At 38.2% G+C, this 25,909-nt stretch overlaps 1 protein-coding gene across 1 annotated transcript in view; it reads right to left on the reverse strand.

The window, feature by feature from the left end:
• Nucleotides 1–1,117: 1,117 nt before the first annotated feature.
• Nucleotides 1,118–25,909, reverse strand: part of LOC136864246 (probable maltase) — a 141,346-nt gene continuing 116,554 nt past the window's right edge. The window contains exon 10 of the mRNA XM_067140987.2: nt 1,118–9,331. Within this exon, the coding sequence (XP_066997088.2) occupies nt 9,259–9,331 (73 nt within the window). The 3' untranslated portion in view covers nt 1,118–9,258. The remainder of the gene's footprint in view (nt 9,332–25,909) is intronic.

Consider the following 25,909-nt stretch of genomic DNA (forward strand, 5'->3'; position numbering starts at 1 on the left):
ATTAAGGTCGAGATTCACTGCTGGCCATTCCATCTCTTGAATGTCCAGTTCTCGCAAGACAGCTCTGGTGATGCGCGCTACACGAGCCCTGGCATTGTCATTCACAAGTATGAATTCAGGGCCAACACTGTATACAGCAACCAACACATGCTGTAGCAGTATCTGCTCGACGTACCCCACAGCGGTAAGATTACCACGCCGAGACAAGATCCATACAGCCATCAATACTGATGCCACCCCACACCATCACAAAACCTTGTCATAATCGGTCGCCTTCCTGGACAACATTTGGCATGTACTGCTCAACATGGCACCTCCATACACACTGACGTCCATCACGCTATGTCCGGAGAAATCTGGACTTGTCTGTGAACAACACAGGTCTCCATTGGCAAAGTTGCCAGTTGGCGTGGGTATGAGCAAACAGAAGACGAGTTGCGCATTGTTGCTGCGTTAAACGGGGCACTGGAACAGGAAGCCTGGGTCGTAAGGACACTTCTCTTAACCTGTTCCTTACTGCCTGGTCAGACACATTGACTCCAGTGACCCTCCTGAGGTCTTGTTGCAGTTCTCTGGCAGTTGTTGAACAATGCCGCAACACACAGATAGTCAGATATCGGTCATCCTGTGGGGTTGTCATGCGTCCACGACCTTGACAACCCTCCTTGTGAGCTAGCCTGCCTCAATGTCGTGATTCCACAAGCATTGAATAACTGATGGAGAGACATTGAGATCCACAGCAACAGGATGATAAGTCCATCCTTCCTGGATCAAAGTGAACGCCCTTGCAACTTGAACCTCGTTAAGATGTCTCATGGGATGTGCTGGTTTACATACAACGTGCTCAAATGACCGCAATAGTCTGTGTACCTCACGACACACCACTATTCACTTTGTTTTGAGGGGTCACCTGACAGTTTAATGCACAGCTATGCCTACAGATGGAACATAACTTTGATTTGACATATCCTTAGTTGCTAAGGTCTCAAGGTATGCTGTAACGACCATTGGAACCCTATCTATCAAATTAACGTTCACATACCAGACGTTACAAAACATGTTCCCCTAATTTTTTTGAACTGTGTATTATTGGAAACAAGGAGGAAGAAGAAGAATTAAATTGCTGAAGCATTTTATTAGCTTGTCTGCTTCTACCACAATAAGAAAACTAAATTTATATAAATGCAAAGACATTTGATCATTTCTGCTGCTTTAGTGTGAACAAATGCAATGGTTACAAAATAAGAGGAGTTCTGTAAATGCAGTAACAATATGATCAGCAGTGGAATGTTGACAATACTGAAATGTTTTTCTCTGTGTTTAATTAATGTGTGTGTAATTGTATATATTTATGTTGTAAGTACATTCTCAGGACAAAGTTTGCCCCATACAAGATAGCAAGCAACAGCAGCTGCAGCTGCCTAACAATAGGAATGCATGTAAGCAAATTCTATACATTACAGAATTTAAAGTCCTGTGAAAAACTGACAGACATGCTGGAAGAGAAGATTCAGTCCAATATACTGTTCTGTAAAAGAAACATTGCAATAGTGCCGTAAGTTGGTATCCTGCTGTGAACTGCTGTTTTCTTTTTTAACACTCCTATATGAAACAATTGGATGCTAGAACACCAATATTTCACAAATAATTTACAATAGCTTAGGGGCATACAAATGGGTTCCTGGGGAAAATTGTAAGCAAGTCAACTTATCTAAGTCTCTTCTTTACCACACTCTAAACAGAACCAGCCTTCAAATGACACTGGTTTATTAAAAGAGCGAGATGTCCATTTTCAAAGACCGACATGTCAACATCATTAGGCTATAACACAGAGGATATTGTATTCCTAGGAGTTGCAAATTGTTACTGTACACTCCACAATCTACATCAGCACATTCAACAACTAATATTTAATGCGTAACATGGGTTCTGATAAAGGCCGACTGTATGGTGATGTAAAAGGAGTGCAACGTAATCTTATATCATACCCAGGAAGCTGCATCAGACACACGGATAGAGACTTATCATGCAATTGGGTCTTGAATAAGGCATTTGCACTCCTTTTAAACCAATCAAGTTCATATTTGATCCCAAGGACAGAAATCATTTTTGGCTGAATTAAGAACCTTCCCTTTAAGAAACTTAAGACAAATTTAAAAATTGCTTTCAGATTTACCTTGAAATATTTCCAGTAATGGACATTCACAAAATGTTAACGCTGTCTGAAGTGAAGTTGATATATCTCAAAAATAACTTCAAAATAATTCATATTAATTTATTTTTCTGATGTATCATTCTAAGAATGATCAGCCTTAATAAAACCTTGCCCATATTGTGTTTGTCCATTATTACAATTACAAAACAGGTACATTACATGGAAGATCAGCAACTTCTTTGGACCATATTCCTATATTCATTTAAAACTCATTGTATATACTTCCAGAACATATCTTTCACACCATTCTGCCTCCACAATTTCATACAGCGTATTTTATAATAAAGGACACTGTCTTTAAAACTTTCTTGAGGTATAAAGACTCAGTTAACATCATTTTCAATGAAATATTAAAAATTAGTAACTGGAAAGCAAGTTTAATTTCATCTAATATCATATTCAGTACCTCAATTTTAGTTCATTGAGGAAAATACTGTTAATTCTACATTGCATTTGTTTTGCAAAACATCACATCAATTTTAGTTCAAAAAACTGTTGACTTATTAACCAGATAAATAATTAAAATATTAAAATAGTTTCTTTCCTGACATCTTTGTTACAGGCATTATTAACTGAAACAGAAGTGCATGATTAGTAGTAAATTGGTCATTAACAAATCCTAGAAATGAATACCATTACAAAGCAGTATATAACAAAACATTTTGTGGAAGGGGAAACAGTTCTCATTCTAAATCTCTTGACTGGCTGTAATGACTAATCTTAAGAGTCAGTTACTGAATACCAGTATGTGGATTGAAATTACGAATTCAAGAGGTAGTGGAACAATATCAAATTTGATTAATTCAGGATCAACTCAAAGATTTGTGTGTTTTAACACTTTGAAGACGAGCGACGTACGCCGTATGGCGTTGAGTTCTAGTGCTTATGTATGCGCTTCAACATAACTTACTACAAACGTTAGAAGAGTGCTGGAACACATTCCGCAGCGCTGGTAGTTCATTAACCCTTACCCCTCGTCTGTCGGGAGAGCCCCGACATTACGATATTCCCTTTTCGGTCCGACATGACATTGTATCGCCCCCTGCTCGTCAAGAAATTGCCATTTATAGCAGTTTCAGGCTACAAACCACCGCAACATATGAAACCAGAGACTGAATTAGAGTTTTTCAATTGTCTTTTACTGATAATTTGTTCAGTGAAATTACTAACTAAACCAATTGGTATGCGATATTAATAATAATAATATTGATAATAACAACAACAAAAATAATAATAATAATAATAATAATAATAATAATAATAATAATAATAATAATAATATTCCCTAAATACATCACATAAGAGCAAGTGCTATCTCCAAAATTATTAAAGATGAATACAGATCATATAAGATACAAATTCACATTTAAATTACGAGTAGTAGAGGCAACACACAAAACTTTAATTCGAGGGGTAAGGGTTAAAAAAATACCAGGTAGCAGCACATGACTGGAACCTAATTCTAGCATGATAAAAGTTGGTACTACCAAGCCAGCTTCAAAGCCACATGGTCTTGCGCGGCCGAAGACGAGAGCCAATTTCCACAATTAATGTATTCTTTCATTTCTCAATGAATAGTATGTAGTGTTTCATGAATGTGTCATGGTGTGCAAATATGCAACTTTTTAAGTATTTAATATGCGTCAAAATTTAAAAAACTGAAAGTAGAAAAAAATGTTTTTTAAATTTATTTATAGGAGTTAGTTATTATGCTCCAATTTTGAAAATCAACAGTGCATGTGTAGCTCAAACATTGCTGAATCCAAAATAGGTTTGTGACTAAGTAAGGTTATCAGTTATTTTTGGATAAAAATGTAAAAACTTTAAAATGCTCAGTCCACAGTGTAAAATCTAACTTCACCTACTCAGTCTTCGATGTGTTAATAAAGAAAAGACTGACGTACAGCCACAATACTAAGCATTTTAAATCTATATATTCAAAGTTTAAAAACAAGTAATCAATGAATTAATCAAATTTCTCCATTCTACGAGAAAGTTTCTAACTCCTCTTTTTGTACTGCCAGGTCATAAACAAATTAGCATATCATATCTTCACTTGCAATAAAAAAAGATTTCCCTCAAAAGTGAAACTGAATGAATAGTAACTCAAGATAAACCATGCTGTTTACAAGGAAAAATTATTGCAAAAATTAACTAATTTAAAAGCTACAGAAATAATAGCATTCTTCCTGTCTGTAAGGAGTAATGGTGTGACCAATAATCCCACTGTCCTTCCCCTTAAAACAACTACCCCTACCTTCATCAAAGTGTGATTTTTCCATTCTGCATAAAAATTTGAATCTTCTAATGTCAGTTTATGAAATATATCATTATATATATATATATATATTTTTTTTTTTTTTACAAGGGTTAAGATTGAAATATATTCCACGCGACCCTTGTTTCTTTTTCACGAAATTTCTTATACCTTGGAAGAATGCAATCTAACTGTTCAAACAAATTATTTTCACCAAACAAATGAATCTAATCAGAATGCTCCTTCAGTAATTTCCCTCCAGAAGGCCTAATATGGATATTCTTTGAACAAAGACTGTAGTTTTACTTCTTTAACCATTTTTTTTCTTTCAAGAAACTGATTTAAATGCCAACTATTTCTGGACTTAATCCTGTAACCTTAAGCATAGCAGGTAGGCACTACTTCAAATACAATAAGCAGTTGATCTGATTTAAATGAAGTAAAATAATTTCAATGAATCCTTTATTTTAAATTTGCTTCATGTCGCACCGACAGACAGATCTGATGACGATAGGATAGAAAAGGGATAGGAGCGGGAAGGAAGAGACCGTAAGCTGAATTAAGTTATAGCCCCAGCAGTTGCCTGATGTGAAAACTGGAAACCACCAAAAACCATTTTCAGGACTGCCGACAGTGGGGTTCAAATCCACTATCTCCCGAATACGAGCTGCTAGCTATGTAAGCTAAACCACACAGCAACAGCAACATAATCGTATACGATAACATTGAAATACTAAATTTGTGTTACTTGAGGAGCAGTTTCAATTCCTGCCTGAAAGCCCAGTGACTATACAGTGCCCGGAGGGAAATGCCAAAAAACTGTTCGGCGATACACTCGAAAAAAGTAAAAAAATAAACAACTAACCCTGGATATAATGTAGATATTTTGCAAGTACGAACATTTGACGAAACTCATTCCGTCTTCAAATAGAGCTGTCGAAATGGGCTCTGTCTCCTTCCAATTGTCGTGGGCACTCTCTGCTGTATGATTTCGGATGATTTTCTAAACAATACTACCCAAATGCGATGCTAAGATGATCCCTTATGCAGGTTCATAGCCGATCGCTTTTCCAGTACCGTACAGTACTTCTTCAAATTACCGGTACCGCAATGACGGGACGTCAACAGCAAGATCCTTAAGTATGCCGTAGCCGTCCTTTCGTAAGATACGGTTTCTTGAAAAACGCATGATCGAGGATTTAGCATTGACGGGACTGAAATTTCTGGACAGTTGATCCGGGAAATCGTTTCTTCGAGGAACGGATAATGCGTGATTTTTACAACGTGATTTAATTAGGTTGTTCGCGGGACCACATAATTTGAACGAATAATTCGGAGAAACGTAGTTTCCTGGAACGTATAATCGAGGTTCTACTGTATTTCTTTTCTAAAAATTGATGTAAAAGTATACTTTGTCACAAAGCAGCCTCTGCACGAGAGCAAGTATTTTAAAAAATTGAAAATGAGTACATGGTTGGTTTTTACAACTAGCAACAGGAAGAGCTATTAAAAAATATGCACTTTATGAAGGTTACCCTAACTATTAAAAAACAGTTTAACACCTCTAAAGCAAGTAGAAGAAATGTTCAGCCCATGTTTGCATATATTTACTCCTACAACTATGGCAAGGAATTATTATCAATTACAATCTTTCTATTTATACCCCATACAAGAATACGGTGATACACAGAGTCATACACATTGCACAGTAAATTACAGAGTGAAGATTCAAAATAACAAAAAAAAAAAGAAAGATAATACAGGAAGTTATACATTCCATGGGTGACGAACAAATGTACGACTACTTGTGCTATTAGAAATTTATGCTGTTTACCATATTTTAAGATATTACTGTATTTATCCATGTAATAGATGCAGTGATTTGTTTTCAAGATTTTATGACAAAAATATATGGTGCATCTTTTGTGCAATGAAATACTTGCGACGAAAAAAGATGAGACATATTAAACACACGAATGCCAATCTATATCAATAGGGATATAAAACACCTGTTGAGACTACAATGATGTATCAACTGTTTCAGTACAAACGAACGTACATCAATTAAATCTATTGATAACTACCGGTAGTATCAATCAGCTCTATAACGTCCAACAAGACTCAAGACAGCATACTGTAACTTGAAATTAGAAATAAAGTTCAGCGGTAATTATTGTTATAAAAAACATCACTAATATTTTACTGCAACTATCAACACAGACTGAACCTCATTCACTCACACCCACACATTAAAAGTACTGCACACCGTCATCCCCCATTATACACATGCTACAGAAATGACAGCTATCCTTCTCGATAGTACATTGTGCAGTCAGCACAACTGAATCTACAGTTGTGTATCTCAGCTTTACTGCATACTGCAATCCCTCCAAATTTATTAAGACAAGTTTTAAAATGAAGAAATGCATCCATTACACCAAGATTTTTTCCTCTACAAAATGTTAAGGGAAACTCTGGGATATGTCCATTATACAGCGACATCCATTACGTGAATAAATATGGTAACTTCTCCAATGCAGTTGGATAACTTTCTATACACAAATAGCAAATTTAAGCACAAAGTGAAACTTGTGCATAATAGCAATAAAATAGCGTGCTGAAATATAAACTCAATAAAATTCTACAGGTTACCAAATTACATTTTTTAAATACAGCCCGAATCATTAAACTTAAGTCGTACAATCCATGTTACCAAGAAATGTAAATATGAATAATAAAGTGAACAAGGTGCTAATAAACTGTGTCCCAAGTAATAATCAAATGAAAACACACATTTACATTTATTTTTGTATAATGACAAAGAATAATTCCACAATCAACTTTCTCGATAATAAATGCTGCTCTATTAGTCTTCCTGCCTTTCCTCATTGACCTCCTAGAACACTACAACTTTTTCAATTTTTTTTAAACTCTAAAACCAAGATAATAGAAACAGTAGAACTACTAACCCCTTCCTGTAACAGCTAATGAGCGTAACATCCTCAGTGTTGTACACAAACAGCTAAACTAAGACTCAAAATATTTACTGCTAATTTATTTGTTAACTAGCATCAGCACTCTCAACAAGCATGTAAAAACAATATTTGTAATAATATACCACAGTTTCTATCCACATCAATTAACAATGATGATATTTCGAAAGAACATGTGCAAGTTTAACAGCACACCACCTCTATACAGAACTCCAATTGTATACACAAGACGAGAAAAATAATTTCAGATAATATAGGTAGTCTCCAAGTTCTGCTGTTGTAAAATAGGCACACAAGCATTCTATCCAATAAACAATGCTAGTACTTCTTTGATATCAGAACCATTATGTACGTAACTGTTTCTCTTAACATGTTAACGTCGACGTGTACATTTGCTTTTTTCATGGTAAACTGCAGAAATGTGATATACATATTTCAGGTTGGTGTGGGCTATGGATGTGCATAATTTCATTCGTAGATGTTAATTAAAGACCTAATTTATGTCCAAAGTTACTACTTTTGTGACCCCCTATTGGGGTGACATATGGTTATTAGGTTGACAATGCACCAGAGAAAGCGAGGGGTGACGGCCTTTTTACCTTTGTTTTTATGGAACACTGTGCTCTGTTTTGTGAGCTGTTGGTCTACACGCCTTACAACAAGTTCCTTGTAATTTACAGTTTTGTGACAATTTAATTCATTGTTGTGTGTATTTCAGGGGGGGGAGGGAGAGAGAGAGAGAGAGAGAGAGAGAGAGAGAGAGAGAGAGAGAGAAACTCAAAAAGGGTTTGAGTTCTTAATCAAGCGATGTTGACATTTCGGACTTGCAATATGATGCCCCCTTTTCAGTCGGAATTGGACAGTAATTTGTGTAGTGAGGACACTAGCAAAGATCCCGGTGCTGCATCGTGTGATAATTTAACGATATCACCAGCCAGTTACAATTACTGGGGAACATTCTCAGGCTTGCAGAAACATTTTTTATTCACACGTAGCCCTGGTTTACAATTTTCCCTGAATGCTAAATCTCAACCAGTATGTAAGAAAAAAGCAATAATAAGACTCCAATCCATATTATTTTCCTTGCCATTAATAGTTGAATTCTGATAGATGCGTATGTCAGAAATCCCACCATCTGTTGCACAATGCACAGCGTGCTGAGAAAGGAAGGGGCACCGCGCTGCACTATATGAACACCTTACGCGAACAAGCAATGCAATACAACAGAGAATGGTAGCGCTAGTTTTGCGCGACAGCCTAAAGATGAAAGGCCTGGATACACCACGTCACCCCATGAGGGGCGACATACGATATTTTGTAAGAGCAACCGTCGCCCCACAAGGGGTGACATCGTCTTCAACGTGTTAAAAATGACATCAAATGAAAGTATAGTTAGATCATCAATATAATTGTACTTGCCAGAGAAAAATGTGTTTGAACAATTTATTAATCACTTTCTGAACTAGATATGCACACGAACACTTTATGATGTACACTACACACTGCTAAAACCTAGAGTTGCACATCAGAACATATACTAGGGAATGCTTTTATTTTTCAAAATATTGCAAACCATGTAAGGAGAAGGAATACATTTCAATTAACAAATAAAAAAATAGATAATTGTTCTTGTCATGACTAAACATGATTACTAAATATGAGCAAAGTACTGTACAGGTTTTTAAAAAATGTCTAAGCCACAAAAAACTCTCAAAATCATTAAATACCATTTCATTAAACAAAGCTCAATTTCATTACACAGGCCCCATTCAAGCATATAATGCTTTAGGAACCTATTTTTGTTTAGGTACAAAGGTTGCAACAAATGCTGCCTTAGCTGGAATATATACAGCATCCGAGCTTGGTCTGGAAAAGAAAAATGGAAAAATATTAGTAAGACCTACACTTAAATTATTATATAACTACACTAGTAACAAGAATGTCCCTTCTGAGAAGGACTTAGTCCATTAAAAATAAATACTGCTTAACTGACATTTGGAGAAAAATAACCTCCTGGCACTGTTGGCATCTCTAATGAATCTCTCAACTGTTTCAATAGCAAGAATTTCGAAGATAAGCACTAGTACAGAAAAATTTGCATCCATACAGATGATTTCAGATGATCCTATTGAAAATTGTATTATGGTTATTACAATCTGATCTTGAAGTTGTTTTTTCACATTTATTTTCCCCCCACTTTAAAAATCCTTCGTGAATCAAAGGTAACACTATCTTGCTGCCGACAACATACTCTGCGACTGTGAGCCTGTAGCCCAGATGTACAATTGTGTTTCAATGGAAGGAGAAGTTTGTCTCGAGTTCCCTACAGTACAGTACTTGTGTTAAAATAGTAATAATCAAAACTGAAGACACTGCTTTACATGTCCTCAGAAGAAGGAAAACAGGAAATTCTGTCCTGCACTCAGTTATGAGACTTGTTTTACCAACGCAAACTTATTATTTGATAACTCCAATTATATTTATATGTTCACGCAACATGAAATAATGGCACAAATTATCATTCGCACATACTGTACTTCAGCTCCCAGAAGAAATGTAACACCAACGAATTTTGTTTTAATCCAGTAATTATATACGATATTTACACGTGTATAGGCCCCAATTTTCATATTAGAATTTTGAGACAAAAAGCTAGGGTAGGGCTCATACTCTGAACAAAGAAAAAAGTTATGAAAAATGTTATCGGAATTGTTACATTTTCTGAATTACTAATCACTCACTAATACTTCGGTCATCACTAGATTTACATTCAGTATCTGATGTAAGCCAACACTAACACCGCGTCATTTCCATTCCGTCCACTGCATTAGAAACTGATGTAACCATGAAAGTTTTGTGAACAATTTCTGGAGATATTTCCTTCCATCCTGCGACACGGACAACTCGCCCGGTACCGTAACTATGATCGGTGGAAAAATGTAAACAGAATCTGGGATGGGTTTAAAGCAATTGTTGAGGAATGTGAAAACAGGTTTGTACCTTCAAAGGCGGTAAGGATTGGTAAAGACCCACTATATTATAACAGGAGTAAAGAGACTAAGGAGGAGAAATAAGAGTAAGAAATGGCTGTGGAAGTAAGGAGAAATTGAGGGAACTTGCTAGGAAATTGAATCTAGCAAAGAAACCAGCTAAGGATAACATGATGGCAAGCATAATTGGCAGTAATACAAATTTTAGTTAAAAATAGAGGAGTATGTATAGGTACTTCAAGGCAGAAAGAAGTTCCAAGTAGGACATTCCAGGAATAATTAATGAACAAGGGGAGTGTGTATGACATTTACAATAAGATACAAAAGTAGAAAAATTAGAAAAGCAGCTGGAACTGATAAGATTTTGGGGGATATACTAAAGACAATGGGTTGGGGTACAGTACCATATCTGAAGTACTTATTTGATTATTCTTTGCATGAAGGAGCTACTGTATACCAAATGAATGGAGAGTTGCTATAGTAGCCAGGGTGATAGACATAAAGCTGAAAATTACAGGCCACAGTCAGTTTGACATGCACTGCATGTACGCTTTGGGAAAGCATCCATTCTGATAAAATTAGACACGTTTGCAAAATTAATAACTGGTTTGATAAAAGGCAGTTTGGGTTTAGGAACACTTATTCCGCCGAAGCTCAACTTATGGGATTCCAGCAAGATACAGCAGATATCTTGGATTCGGGAGGTCAAATGGATTGTATCGCAGGTGACCTGTCTAAGGCATTTGATAGGGTGGATCATGGGAGACTACTGGAGCCATGGCTCCAAGGCTAAATGGTTAGCGTGCTGGCCTTTGTCACAGGGGTCCCGGGTTCGATTCCTGGCAGGGTCGGGAAATTTAACCATAATTGCTTAATTTCGCTGGCATGGGGGCTGGGTGTATGTGTCGTCTTCATCACCATTTCATCCCCATCACAACGCGCAGGTCGCCTACGGGAGTCGATTCAAAAGACCTGCACCTGGCGAGCGGATCATGTCCTTGGACACTCCCGGCACTAAAAGCCATACGCCATTTCATTTCATGGGAGACTGCTGGCAAAATTTAGTGCAATAAGACTAGACAAAAGAGTGACTGAATGGGTGGCTGTATTTCCAGAAAATAGATCTCGGAGAATTAGAGTACTGGACCCTGTAATAATTAAGAGGGGAATTCCTAAAGGACGTATTATTGGACCTTTAGGTTTTCTTATATACACAGTTCAAACAAATTCGGGGAACATGTTTTGTAATATCTGGTATGTGAACGTTAATTTGGTAGATGGGGTTCCAATGGTCGTACAACATACCTTGAGACCTTATCTACTCAGGGTATGTCAAATAGAAGTTACACTCCATTTGCAGGCGTAGCCATGCATTAAACTGTCGGGTGAACCCTCAAAGTAAAGCAAATAGTGGTGCATCCGTGTGTCTTTGTGAGGTACACAGACTACTTGCGGTCATTTGAGCACGTTGTACGTCAACCAGCACATCCTACGAGACATCTTATCAAGGTTCAAATCGCAAGGGCCATCATTTTTATCCAGGAAGGATGGACTTTCTGTCCTGTTGCTGAGGATATCGAGGTCTCTCCGTCCATTATTCACCGCCTGTTGAATTGCTACAATGAAACAGGCCAAATCACAGGGTGGTTTGGACAAGGTTGTGGACGCATGACAACTCCACAGGATGACCGATATCTGACCATTTGTGCGTTGCAGCGTCGTTCAGCAACTGCCAGAGAACTGCAACAAGACCTCAGGATGGTCACTCGAGTCACTGTGTGTAACCAGACAGTAAAGAACAGGTTAAGAAAAGTGTCCTTTCGACCCAGACGTCCTGTTCCAGTGCCCCGTTTAACGCAGCAACATTGCGCAGCACGCCTACTGTTTGCCCGCGCCCACGTCAACTGGAAACTTCACCAATAGAGATCTCTGCTGTTCACAGACTAGTCCAGATTTCCCCTGGCACAGTGTGATTGATGTCAACGTGTATGGAGACGTCGTGGTGAGCAGTACATGCCAAATGTTGTCCAGGAAGGTGACCGATTCAGACAAGGTTCTGTGATGGTGTGGGGTGGCATCAGCATTGATGGCCGTACAGAATCTTGTCATCATCCGTGGTAATCTTACTGCTGCGGGGTACATTGAGCAGATACTGCTACAGCATGTGTTGCTCGCTACATATGGTGTTTGCCCCGAATTCCTACTCGTGCACGACATCACCAGAGCTGTCTTGCGAGAACTGGACATTCAAGAGATGGAATGGCCAGCAGCGAGTCACCACCTTAATCCCATTGAGCATGTCTGGGATAGGCTTGAGAGAAGTGTTCGTGGGTGTCCTGTTCCACCACAGACTCTCCAAGACCTCGAACAGGCTCTCATTGAAAAAGGGACCTGATACTGCAACGTGAGCTCCGTCGACTTATACGGAGTATGCCACGTAGGTGCCAAGCTGTGATAAATGCTCGTGGAGGACATGCACCATACTGAAGCTGTCCAACTGTGATAAAAATCCACCCCGGAGGACTGTTATCACTCTGTTTTCACTCCTATTTGTACATTTCCGTTTGTGTTCTGAAAATAAATGTGAATCCATCAATGTTCTTTTGTACAATTCAATGGTAAAGAATAAAGGTTTAGTTGGTAATATAACTGGCTGTGAGGTATTATTTTGTGGAGCATGGCATACGTTCAAAAACATGTTCCCCTAATTTCTTTGAACTGTGTAGTACCATTTGCTTTGTCAAAAAGCTACCACAACCTAGAAATAAGACCTGGATTTGTCGTCGCACATTGTTCAGAATAAAATGGCAAAAACATATCTTCCCTGCCAGTTTGAAGGCTCATCTCCAACTGTAACAATTGGCCTTCCTTGTAGGCACTCCTTAATCTCAGCTTTCAATGCTTCTCCACAGTATAGAAAAATGCCACGGGCAGTTGTTAGGTCCACCCTGGCAATATTCATTATAAACTCATCATGGCATTTTTCCTTGACCTTAGTCAATACGGACCGATCGAGGACCAAATAATGGTTGAATTTGTTGGTACATATTCATGTCGCAATGTAGTTGCCCTTGAGAGATCTCCCAATCCTCGCACATACCTGATAGCAGAACTGAAACAAATTAGCTAAGACGACTTAAGCACAACATCTATACCGTACTACAACAATTAATATTGGGCACTTCTTTCAACACTACCATATTTTAACATAGGCCCTGGCAGTGAACTGGGTTTTATTCCTGAATTTTAGCACATGCAACAGCAAAACATATTATATACCCGATTTATTTTATCATTATGAAGGTATCAGCCATCCAAAATGAAGATAGTTATCAGCAAGTGCATATCTTGAGTAATTATACTAGTCTAATGAAAAACATGAAAAAATTTTACAGAAAATTTACATTCAAGTTATACCAATAAGCTTGCTCAAGCAATAAAAATGAATTATTTCACGTTTCTACTTAAGCCAAATTTCGGTGGGCTTGGCAGACTGATATGTAATAGCAACTTCAACAGGAAACTACCTCACTCCTCATTTCCCTAGCACGCCTCTTCAGTGATCATGACAACTGATGGCGGAGCTGTTGAGGATCCAACCAGCCTTCGGGCTGAGGACTGAACATGCATACACTTAAGCCAAAAACACAGTTACAGTTTAAATACAATATTCACCTATTTAGAAATAGTTTGTTTTGATATGTACTCCTGAAAACACTGGGCTATACACACCTTGCACTCCTTGTACTACCCTCTACTCTCTTTTCTGATGCATTCCGATTCTTTCTTACCTCTGTCTAAGCAAACCTTGCAATAAAGTAGCATTCACTTTATTGCTTGTTGGGTGAACCTTTTCTGGAAAATACCGAGCAATATCCCTGTCAACACTTGGAGAGGGAGTAGGTTTCAGCATTGAGATGTCTCCTCCAGCTGCTAACCTCAAACTGATCACTCAGATAATCCACAAGACACATCCTTGATTTTGATATATCTTTACATGGAATGAAACCATTCACTATCACTATAACTGAGATGGTATGAGGATATTTTTGCACAGTAACACAGATGACAGCATGACAGATTTGGCGCACACAGCACATGGCAGAGTGTTTCAGTAGAGGTCACGGCAGGCAAGGAGAAACTACCCTTATTACCATTTCAGTTTGACTTCCCGACAACTGCTGCATTCTAGTGGATACAACATAAACCACTACCTCCACACAAGGGACAGAAATCATATGGGATATGTGGAGCTGCACAGGAAAAATCACGCCCATATCATATGCAAGGGCCGTCCGCAACACTCCATATCCCATATGGACAGTGTTGAAAGTGTTAATATGGTTTAGTGTTATTTTACCCCTGAACATATTTCACTGTTCTGTTTTCAGACATCTTCCATAGAGTGTAAATGCGGAAATGTCATTCAATTCATGGCTCTCTTAGTTTTTAAGAATCAGATGAAATTAAATACATGGTATACCAGGGGTGCAGAAATCTCGGGCACCAGGTCACCACGGCAACTGTGTTTTTGCTACCGACATCCAAGTTTCAGTCCCCAGAAAAATCTGACTTCTGTTTTTTCATTCATTCTTCTCCTAACCATCAATCTCAAAAGTGCCGGGACATATGACGTAACCTCATTGAACAAGCTTAAACCATGTCACGATCTTCTCAAAAAAGTAACTGCGAGACCAAAGAGATTTTTCTGCTTCTCTGCACAGACCAAGGATATATATCGATCAACTAGAGACTTAGCACTAACGATAGTGGATAGTCTATGTGGATGTCGTAGTTGGCCCTTTGCCGTTACAGCAGCAGAGCTGTTGGTGGAAGAATTAAGAACTACAATGAATCTGTGATCTGTGGTACTGTGTTACATTTTAGTGGTTCCACGGGTGTTCTTCGTTGTTATTCAAGTTTTAACAAATGCACCTAAAAATCTTGTGTTTTTATGGGCGTTTAATATTGTGCTAGCCTCTGAACATTAAATGCAATAAGAAACTGGTGTGATGACCAATCAAATCAGGCTAATTTGACCATATTAAGAAGGTATTGGGAGAAAAAGATACAGAAAAGAAGACTGGTTCTTCCATAATAAGCACAGGAGTTCAGGCTTTCAGTATGTCAGCAAAAGAGCCTGTAAATGAAGTTAAACCTTAAGTCATAAATGTAACCGTTTTAATAGCTCCAAAACCAGGTAAGAGAAAATTTCAGGAAGAGTGATGTAAGGAACTGCCTTGGTTAGCATTCAATAATCAGGTATATATCTTGTTTCCAAATTTTTCATATCAGATTTAGAAAGTAGTAACAGGTTTTGCAGGGCCATTCAAACTAGAAACATAACAAATCTTTACAACACAGAAACTGTGGCAGTCTGCAGTAAGACATTGTTTCCAGAAACAACGCCGCTGGCCACGAGTGTAAAAAAATTTATACTAATATGTTTGACAATTTGAAGAAGCTTTTCAATACTGCATATTATATTGCAAAGAATTATAAGCCATTCACAAATTTTCTCGGATTATAGAACAGAGAATTTGAGAACAGGGCTGAGAGAGGAGTATGGTAACAGAACTAGTTACAACAATTTGCTTTACATCGCATCGACACAGATAGGCCTTATGGCGACGAGGGGATAGGACAGGGGTAGGAATGGGAAGGAAGTGACCGTGGCCTTAAGGTGCAGCCCCAGCATTTGCCTGGTGTGAAAATGGAAACCAAAAGTGGGGTTTGAACCCACTATCTCCCAAATACAAGGTGATAGCTACATGACCCAAACCGCACAACCACTTGCTCGCTAGTCAAATAGCTAAGATGCTAAGAAGTTACTTCATTTCTGAAGTGAAAGATGCAAGTTGTGTTAGTTTACTGCTGGGTGGATCAGCAGACAGTGGATCTGTGCAAGAACTAATTCTTAATGTAAGATTCATAAAGAATTTCAAAAAAGCAAAGACATTTTCCTATCATTCACACCTTTGGAAAGCAGAAGTGCAGCTGGATACAAGGAAGCACTTGAAAAAGAACTTGAAAACAACTTGCATTTCAGAATGGTTGTCAGGTTTTAAGATAGCTGACATTGAAACAGATGGTGCTGCTTCTCTGCTTGGTGAAGAAAACGGTTTAATTCGTAACATTAGACGAAAGGTCAAACATGTTGCTGTGCACTGAATACAACATAGGTTTCAATTAAGTGTATTAAGTACCGTAAAAATGTGGACTATGATGATGAACTTGATTCATTACTAAAGCCTCTACAAATTCTATAATCAGTCTCCAGAAAACCATCCTCAGGACTGCCGACAGTGGGATTCGAACCCACCGGATGCAAGCTCACAGCCACACGCCTCTAACCGTGCGACTAACTCGCCTGGTGTTTCCCTTTTTTACACCAGGGAAATGCTGGGGTTGTACCTTAATTAAGGCCACTGCCACTTCCTTCACATGCCTAGGCCTTTCCCATCCCGTCACCACAAGACCTACCTGTCAGTGTGACGTAAAACAAATTGCAAAAATCTAACACAGCTACTTTCTATTGTGTATGTTCTTCCAACCTCTACACCATCTTGCAAGCGACGATTTAGTATCATTATACCTGCAGTAAATTAATTTTATCTTGCAAAGGGCTGCAGACCAGTGGTTTTCAGTAGCAAGAACACAAGGCACATCCATGGTCACAAACGACCATGCAAGAATTAGATCATTATTCTGTATGATTGTAAGTCTATATTCAGTATCTTCTGAATTATGTAAAACAATGCTGACATTAGTTTTTACAGCTAACAGTCGTACTCTAGCTTTTTAATTTAATATTTCTGGACAGTTTAAATATTAAGATTAGAAAAAGTAATACATAGGTTAACGCCAAGTAGCACAACTATTATTTATAGGAGTCAGCTTCGTGGGATTCTTCTTAGCACCGAAACGTTTGGGCTGGCCTCTTAAGTCAGAACATTTCTGCACCCCTGTGGTATACACCATTAAAATAAGGTACTTAGTTTGACAAGCATGCCCGAAAAGCTGGGTCTCCAAAAACTGTCTTCAACAAAAGCACTTTTTTTCACATTCTGCACTTTTCACTATCATGCATCATTTGTATGGTGGCTTGCTGCTTTACTACACATTATTCCTCTTCTGATTTTTTACTAAAACATTCTTTTGCAGCAACATGTTTAAGACTTTTGACATGCTTGTCTAAAACATCCTTTTTCTTTTCCAGGCACAGATTACACAATTTACACATCAAAATTTCACTACCACCGATTTAAGAACTTCCCAGTTTATAATTTTTTGCCCGGCTTTTTATAGATATTTTTAGCCTTACCATCTTGGCACTTGTTGACTTGACCTATGTTAAGGAAATGAAAGCGACTTGAGCAACAAGTTGCATGGAAGATTACTTTCTGCATTCCAGGACAGTGGTCAGGCCTGGAAGGCTGTATGAAGGGTGTACGAACTACTCAATTGAAGTTTCCAAAAGGAGAGAAAATAAAAGGTTATATTTTAATGAACTGTGGATTTCACATTTATATAGCATTTTGGTATAATTTTTGCATTTTGAGTCAAATTTGCATTTGTCACTTTTTCAAAACACAATAAAAAGTGCTTTACAGGTCGTGAAAAATGAAAATACAAGAATGCAAGCCTTTATGAGCATTTTGCATTTTATCGCATTTGCAAAAAGTCACTCACATGAATGTACTGGGCTGCATCTAGCCAACCTTGTATGATGTGAACCATTCCAAGTCCATGGGAGAACATCTACCCCCACACTGGTGAAGACATGCAACCACTATGGGCATACAGGGGCTTGTATCGAGCACCTGATATTCTATATACTCGTACAGACATCGTCCGCTGAAGGAAATTAGGATTTGTCTGAGAAGCTAACATTGTCTAGGTCACGATCGATACATTCCTGGGCAAATTCTAGGCGTTAGAGCTGATGTCCATTGGAAAGCTTCGGCTTAATGGCCACGCCACTAATCCGCAAGACAGCGATGAAATGGAGTAATTGCTTAACAGCATCCACGACCCAGGAAACCAGGTATTGTGCTTTAATTGCACCACAATCAGAAACTGATTCTGAAGTGATGCATTCACCTGTTCATTATCCTGGACTGGTGTTGAAGCATGCCAAAATACACTGACGCATTGACTGGATTTTCCTACTTACAAAATTGTACAAAATTACGTTGATATCCTCCTAGCTGATACTATAACATTTTACATCCAATTAAGACAAATCTTTACACAGACAGGTTTCGCCCTGGCACTGATCTCAATAAGACATATATAATGAATTAAAAACAAGAGAGACACAAAATGAAATAACTTTCTTCAGCTTATCCCAGTTATTTCTGGGGTCGCTGGAGCCTCCTAGGCTCGTTTTGGTTTTGGCCGGGAATTTAAGACCGGATGCCCTTCCTGGCGTCACATGATTCTCGAGATGAAAATCTTGACCCAGAATCGACCGGGATTCGAACCTCAGCCTTCCGGATGGGAAACCAGCAGCTAAGCCACTGCCCCCACACACACACAAACTGAAATGTTAGTTAAAAAGTTTTTCTTAAAAAGCATGATGAAAGTTAAAAGCTGTGAGATGGTGATCGTTAAAACAGTCTTGAGCCGGAGGTCTTTTTGCTTCAATGATTTTGTTGTCCCTTGGTGTGGTTCAACTAGTATCTGTAAATTGTCGGCTTAGACTTAGTTGCTATGTTTCAACACAGGCTGATATACATAAGCATTATTGAAGTTGAACCGTCCGATTTTTAGTCTGTAAAATGGATAATACAAATCGAATTAAGAGTTGAAAAATGATGACTAACAGGAAAACATTTAAGGTAAGTTATGAAGAACGAAAATTAACTTACATTAGGTGGCCCGCATGTATCACCCATGTTCTCTGACTATGGAGTCCAGCTCTCGACTGACTTGCTCCCGCAGTCGAGATTCAAGCCTTGTTGCTAGGAAGAGGTGGAATGGGGAAATGGGGCGGGGCTTGCGGGAGAGTGGGAGTATGTGGGATAATGGGGGCAGTGACTGAAACCGAGTGTAATAATTGTGAATTCTTTTGTTCCTGTTTATTACTACAATTAATCTGAAAGAAAGTTTCCCGTATTGCACCCTTTTCTTCACTTATCTCATGTAAGTTGAGGGCTGGGTTCCTATATTGATCCATGCTAATGAACAAATTCTGCAAGGTGACTAGTGAACTCTTGTTCACGTTGTAGAATTTTTAGATCTATTGTGGTATAGTTATGATTTTGGTCTTTGTGATGGTTACTCATGGCAGAGAAACAATTATATTTTAAAGCAACGTGGTGTTCAGTACATCTTATGAGGAAATTCCTACCATTTTGCCCGACGCAACTTGACCCACATCCCTGGCATTCCAGTTTATACATCCCAGAATTCATGTATTTATTGCTAGTATTTACTGTGTGAGAGTCAAATACTATTCTTTTATTATTGTTGCTGGTTTTGAAAGCAATATTTAGGTTTTGTTTTTTAGGACGTTAGTGATTATATGCATATTATTATTACTAAATGAGAATGTAGCATATTTTTCTTTAGTTTTTGACTCTTATGTCAAAGTAGTTGTGGACTTGTTTGTATGTTTACTGATAGCTTATTTATAAACTTTGTGCTGAATCTGTTGTCCAAGGCTATTTCGCATATGGTCCATATTTCTTTTTTCAAATTTTTTCTTTGAGAGTGGGATTTTTTTTTTTTTCTAACATGCTATTGAAGGCAGCTTTTTTATGAGCTTCAGGATGTACTGAACTTCGTTTAATGGTGTTAGCAGTGTAAGTTGGTTTCCGCTAAATATTACCGTACTTATGCAAATAATCCCCACACCCTAATTTTAGGATCATTTTGAAAAAAAATGTAAAGAACTAAAATTCCTTCCACTGAAGAAGTAAAATAGGCATAAACAAACATTTCATATCACTCCGGGATGTCCACGTGGTCTTTAAGCAGATATGAAAGAGTAAATTTACGGATGTAGCTGCTTTGCCTGAACATATGAGGTGATAAAAACATTACCACTACTATAAAATATATTTGCCATGAAAATTCGCAAGCAGGCCTAAGTATTTCATTAATCTCTACTTGCAATAGGCTCAATTCCCTGTAGATCGGAAGATTCGTTGTCTCTTGCATCACTAGAATCCTCTCCTAAATTACTCACAAATTCATCACACTCCACATCTAGAACACTTTTCACACGCAGTCTCTTTTTACTCGGATATTAACACGACTGGTGGTGGATAATTCTTTTCGTTAAATGTAAACACTTGAAACAGACACACCAGCGAACAATGATCTTAGTTCTGCGATACAGTAAAACCTCGTTAATTGGAACTCTTTGAGACGCAAAAAAACTTACTTCAAATTACACGATTTCAAAATCACTGCCAACTCAAGCTAGAAATGCCAACCCCTGCCGAATCGCAAAATATTCAAGAACTGTTACTGCATGCAATTAACAATGATTCACAGTTTAAACCTTTCAAATGCCATTGAATAAAAGTCTAAAATGTACCCAACAAGGTGCAACACTATTCAAAGACGAAGACAAATTTTGCTGACTCACCTGTGCAAGAGCTGTATCTTTTGGATTACTATACTGTTTGCAATTTTAGATGCCTTGTACTTGCACGCAAAGTACCCAATGCCCTTAAAACATCGCGCCTTATCGAGCTTTATGATGCGGGGAGGAAGTCTTTAGCTTCCGTCTACATTGCAACACAGTACAGTGACACCATCTCCTTTAAAAACATTTATTTTGGCTAGGCATAAACAAACAATGCAGTTTCATTGGCATTGACAGTATTGTTCAGTGTGTATGAATTGATTATAATTATGAGCCACGTTTTTTCGCCAACTGTCGGCATCGCCAGTGTTCGTCGATTCTGCTTCTCCGTACACTGCCTGTTAGTGATATTGTGGTGTTCCTTAAAAAGCTGAATACAAAAGAATTAAGACTTCACTTGAATTTAGCAACTATGGAACACACTGTCGACACACCGAAGTGAAAGAAAGTGCGGAAAGCTAGCCCTACACATTCTGGAAGTCTCATTCTATCATGACAGAGAAATTTTGAATTTAAATTACACCATCAAATACTATTTTTTTAATGTAAATACAGTTTTATATTAAAAGTGAATTGATTTCCTTTTAAATATCACATGAGGGTGGTTTTCTTCCATCTGCAGTTACACAATGCGTAACTGTACACCCAACATCAAAAACCTGCCAACCTTAATGCAAATAAAACCCGCACACCAATTTCGTGCCCCCATTTTTTTTAATATGCGGGGATTATTCGCAAAAATACGGTAAATGCCATGTGATTATTCCTATGGTGTATCAATGTTATGCCTAAATAATTAAGCAGGTTATATTCCCCTCCCCCCCACCTAGTAAATTTGATATATTGATCTAAACTGTTGAGTAGTTCCAAAATGTCGTTGCCTCCGTTAACGCTACTATCTATGACGGCTAGAACATAGTCAACGTAACGTGTCTAGTATTTTAAAGCTATGTTATCTATGATATTTGTGTGTTCTTAGTGGTTCTGATTTTGTAATGTTCTAGTACCTTCGTCAATCAATCAATCACTACTGATCTGCATTTAGGGCAGTCACCCAGGTGGCAGATTCCCTATCTCGTTTCCCGAGCCTTTTCTTAAATGATTGCAAAGAAATTGGAAATTTATTGAACATCTCCCTTGGTAAGTTATTCCAATCCCCAACTCCCCTTCCTATAGATGAATATTTTCCCCAATTTGTCCTCTTGAATTCCAGCTTTATCTTCATATTGTGATCTTTCCCACTTTTAATGACACAACTCAAACTTATTCGTCTACCGATGTCATTCCACGAATCTCTCCCACTGATAGCTCGGAACATACCACTTATAATACCAATATAGTTGGTCCATTACTGGACATAAATTTTCCACCTAACTCATTCCTGGTTGCCAGCAATGTGCCCCAGTATGCTACGTTGGGCTCATCAGTTGGTAACTGATTTGCCATTTGCTGGTCATGCTTCCTGTCATTAGCATTACGTTCCCAGCTGACATTTGGTAAATTGAGATCGCCCACTACAGTCATGTTCCTTTCCCTATCATTTCCCACATAGCTGATTATCTTATCAAATAATTTTGAATCAACGTCAGTGCTACCCTGTCTTGGTCTATACACTCCAAAGACATCAAGTTGCCTATTATCTTTAGAGTTGAGCCTTACACCTAGAATTTCATGTTTGTCATCTGTAAATTTTGCGTAGCTTACAAATTCTTCTTTCACCAGAATGAATACTCCCCCCCCTATTACCATTCCTATTGTATCTCCACGATACACACTCCAGTTCCATGAGAATATTTCTGCATCCGTTATATCCTTTCTCGGCCATGATTCAACTCCTATTACAATATCTGATAAGTATATAACTATTAAATTACTTAATTCTATTCCTTTCTTTACTATACTTCTACAGTTCAACACTAACATTCTTATGTCATCCTTACTTGACTTCCAGATCCCTCTACCCTTATCACTGCTCCCTACGGCACTCGTATGTTTTATTCTCTCGCAAAGTTCTATGGAGTACTCTATCGTGGTATTCGCTCAATAGTGATAATGTGTACTAATGAAACCTTTAATAAATTGAGATAATTTGTACGTCAGGCTGAACCTAAAATTTATAACTGGTCGTATAGGGGCGTTAGCCTTATGAATTTTTGGTAACTATTTTGCTACAGGTAACCTAGGTTCATGGCAATGCATTTTTCCTTTTCAAATTCATTGAAAAGGAAACTACTATTCTTGACTATTGATGTTAATCCTCTTTGAAACTTATTTATGGGATCCTACTTAATTACACCAAAATTGTTTTCCCTGAAAAACGAATGTGTTTTATTAACATAATAGTCACTCTCCATGACTACTATTGCAGTCCCTTTATCAGTTTCTATCAGATCAATAACTATTAATTTTTCTTTGAGGTTTTTTATCTTTCATATTAGTGGATCGGTATGTGTTGTGATTAAATACTCGTTTATGATACGATACAATTTTTTTTATAACGTATTATATCTCTTCCTGTTTATCTGAGGGTAATTTGTTGACCAGCCCTCATCTTAAATGAGATAAATGAAGAAAAGAATCTAATATGGGAAACTTTCATCCAGATTATTTGTAGTAAAAAACAGGAACAGAAGAATTCACAATTATTACACTCTGATTCAGTCGCCGCCCCCATTATCCTACATACTCCCACTCTCCCACAAGCCCCGCCCCATTTCCCCACTCCACCTCCTCCTAGCAAAAAGTCTTGTGTCTCAACTGCGGGAGCAAGTCAGTCGAGAGCTCTGGACTCCGCAGTCAGAGAACACAGTGATACAAGCGGGCCACGTAACGTAAGTTAATTTTCATTCTTCATAACTTACCTTAAACATTTTTATGTCAGGCATCATTTTTCAACTCTCAATTCATTTGTATTATCCATTTTACAGCCTAAAAATTGGACGGTTCAACTTCAATAATGCTTATGTATATGAGCCCATGTCGGAACATAACTAAGGCAACAATTTCCAGATAATAGTTGAACCACACCATGACATTGAAAAAAAAAAAACCTCCATCTCAAGACTGTTTTTACAATCACCATCTCACAGCTTTTCACTTTCATCATGCTTTTTAAGAAAAAATGTTTTAAGTAACATTTCATATTGTGCATCTGTTTTTAATTCATTATGTATGTCTTACTGAGGATGACCCAATGCCAGGTCGAAACATGTCTGTAAAGCTTCGTCTTAATGGGACGTAAAATATTATAGTATTGACTAGGAGAATATCAACATAATTTTGTAAAATTTTGTAAGAAGTTCAACCGTCAATATGGATCTAACATGAGATTCAGTCTGTAATGGATTTTCCTATTTCACGATACTGATAAATCCATCTTCTAGCTGTCCCGACACTAACTCCATAACGCTCACCTCCCTCAGATGCAGTCATCAGATTCTGATCTATAAAAGCTATAACTCTCAACTCACTCGCAGACTGACTCTTGATGGTGAGGCATTGTACTGTGTTAAACTGATATCTGTGACAGACTCAAAAATAGATCAATACCATTTTGTAAATGCTTGTGAATATTAGAGTATTAATTCATAGAGTAGCGAGATACACTACACCCGAGCCATGCACAATCGCTTAGGGTCTAGTGTGGTTTCGTGGAAAAGATTCTCATTTGGTGTTCCGCAGATCTGTGTTCAAATAGCACGCTGAACCTGTTTCTTCTAAAATTAAATTAAAGCTTGTCCATTTTGTAGGGCACTGGTTTTAGGTAGTGCTGTACTCATCTTAAACAACCATATCTGCAACTGACAAATTTTGTGCATTTGGGTGAAACACTGCAGAAATACTTTTATTTTTTCAGCTTGCTGTCAGTTCTTGATGGATACAGTACTTTTGTATCCATCTCTTGGCACATGCCATAGCAAAGTGTAGCTTCCACTGCAGTACCAGTCTCATTCATGGCTGTGACAATATTGAAGCTGCTGGGGTATGGGTTGTACTGAGTAATAACATTCGGAGCACATCCAGTTCGTCTGAGGGTTGTGAAAGGTGTTGCTCATAGGGTTATTCATGCTACTACAGCACTGTCTGGCCCAGTGAGGAAAGCAATGGCAAACTACCGCACTCCTCGCCTTGCCTAGTACGCCTCATTTTGGTGCTGCCATTGGTTTTTGTGGTTTTCCTATAACTGCATAGCCTTTGGTGGTGCTATTTGAGGATCCAACCAAACTCTGGGCTGATGACCTAACAGACACAATTGCACATGCAAGATGAGATGATTCACCAAACAAGATGAAATTAATCTTGTAGACTAGCTTCCCTGCAGATCTCAGGCAAATCAAAAAAGTGTCAAAGGAGAAGTGTGGCCTACCCCACCCAAAGATCCCAAGATGACCTTTGGGATCCAGCCCTTAATGTTTGGGAGGTTTACCAAGAGAAAGCAATGTATTACTCGTCTCATGGCTTCTGCACCTAAACTTCAAGAGATAATTGGAACAGAAAGCCTTTAATACCGAGTGATTCACCAGCCCCTTGCAATTTAGTTTTATGCATCCTGTCGCTTTTACTACAATTCTGGAATACATCTGTCCCTCTCCCTAAACCAGGGTAATATAACGAAATATGTGTTTACAGGCTAGAAGACCACAAGAATCGTAAGCATCACTATTAATTCTTTATGGGTACCTCGAATGAGTCCGTGGAACAAGTACAGATACGAGGAACACGTACCTTACAACAGAAGGCGCACACACACAGACCAGGAGCAGATATTGCATAGGCTGGAGAACTCCACGCTGCATGTCAAGCCTTACAATAGCTCACCTGGTTGGGGCGCAGTGGGAGTTGTGAAAGTGGACG

The sequence above is a fragment of the Anabrus simplex genome, chromosome 2 (genome assembly GCF_040414725.1).
Source record: "Anabrus simplex isolate iqAnaSimp1 chromosome 2, ASM4041472v1, whole genome shotgun sequence".
NCBI classification, from domain to species: domain Eukaryota; kingdom Metazoa; phylum Arthropoda; class Insecta; order Orthoptera; family Tettigoniidae; genus Anabrus; species Anabrus simplex.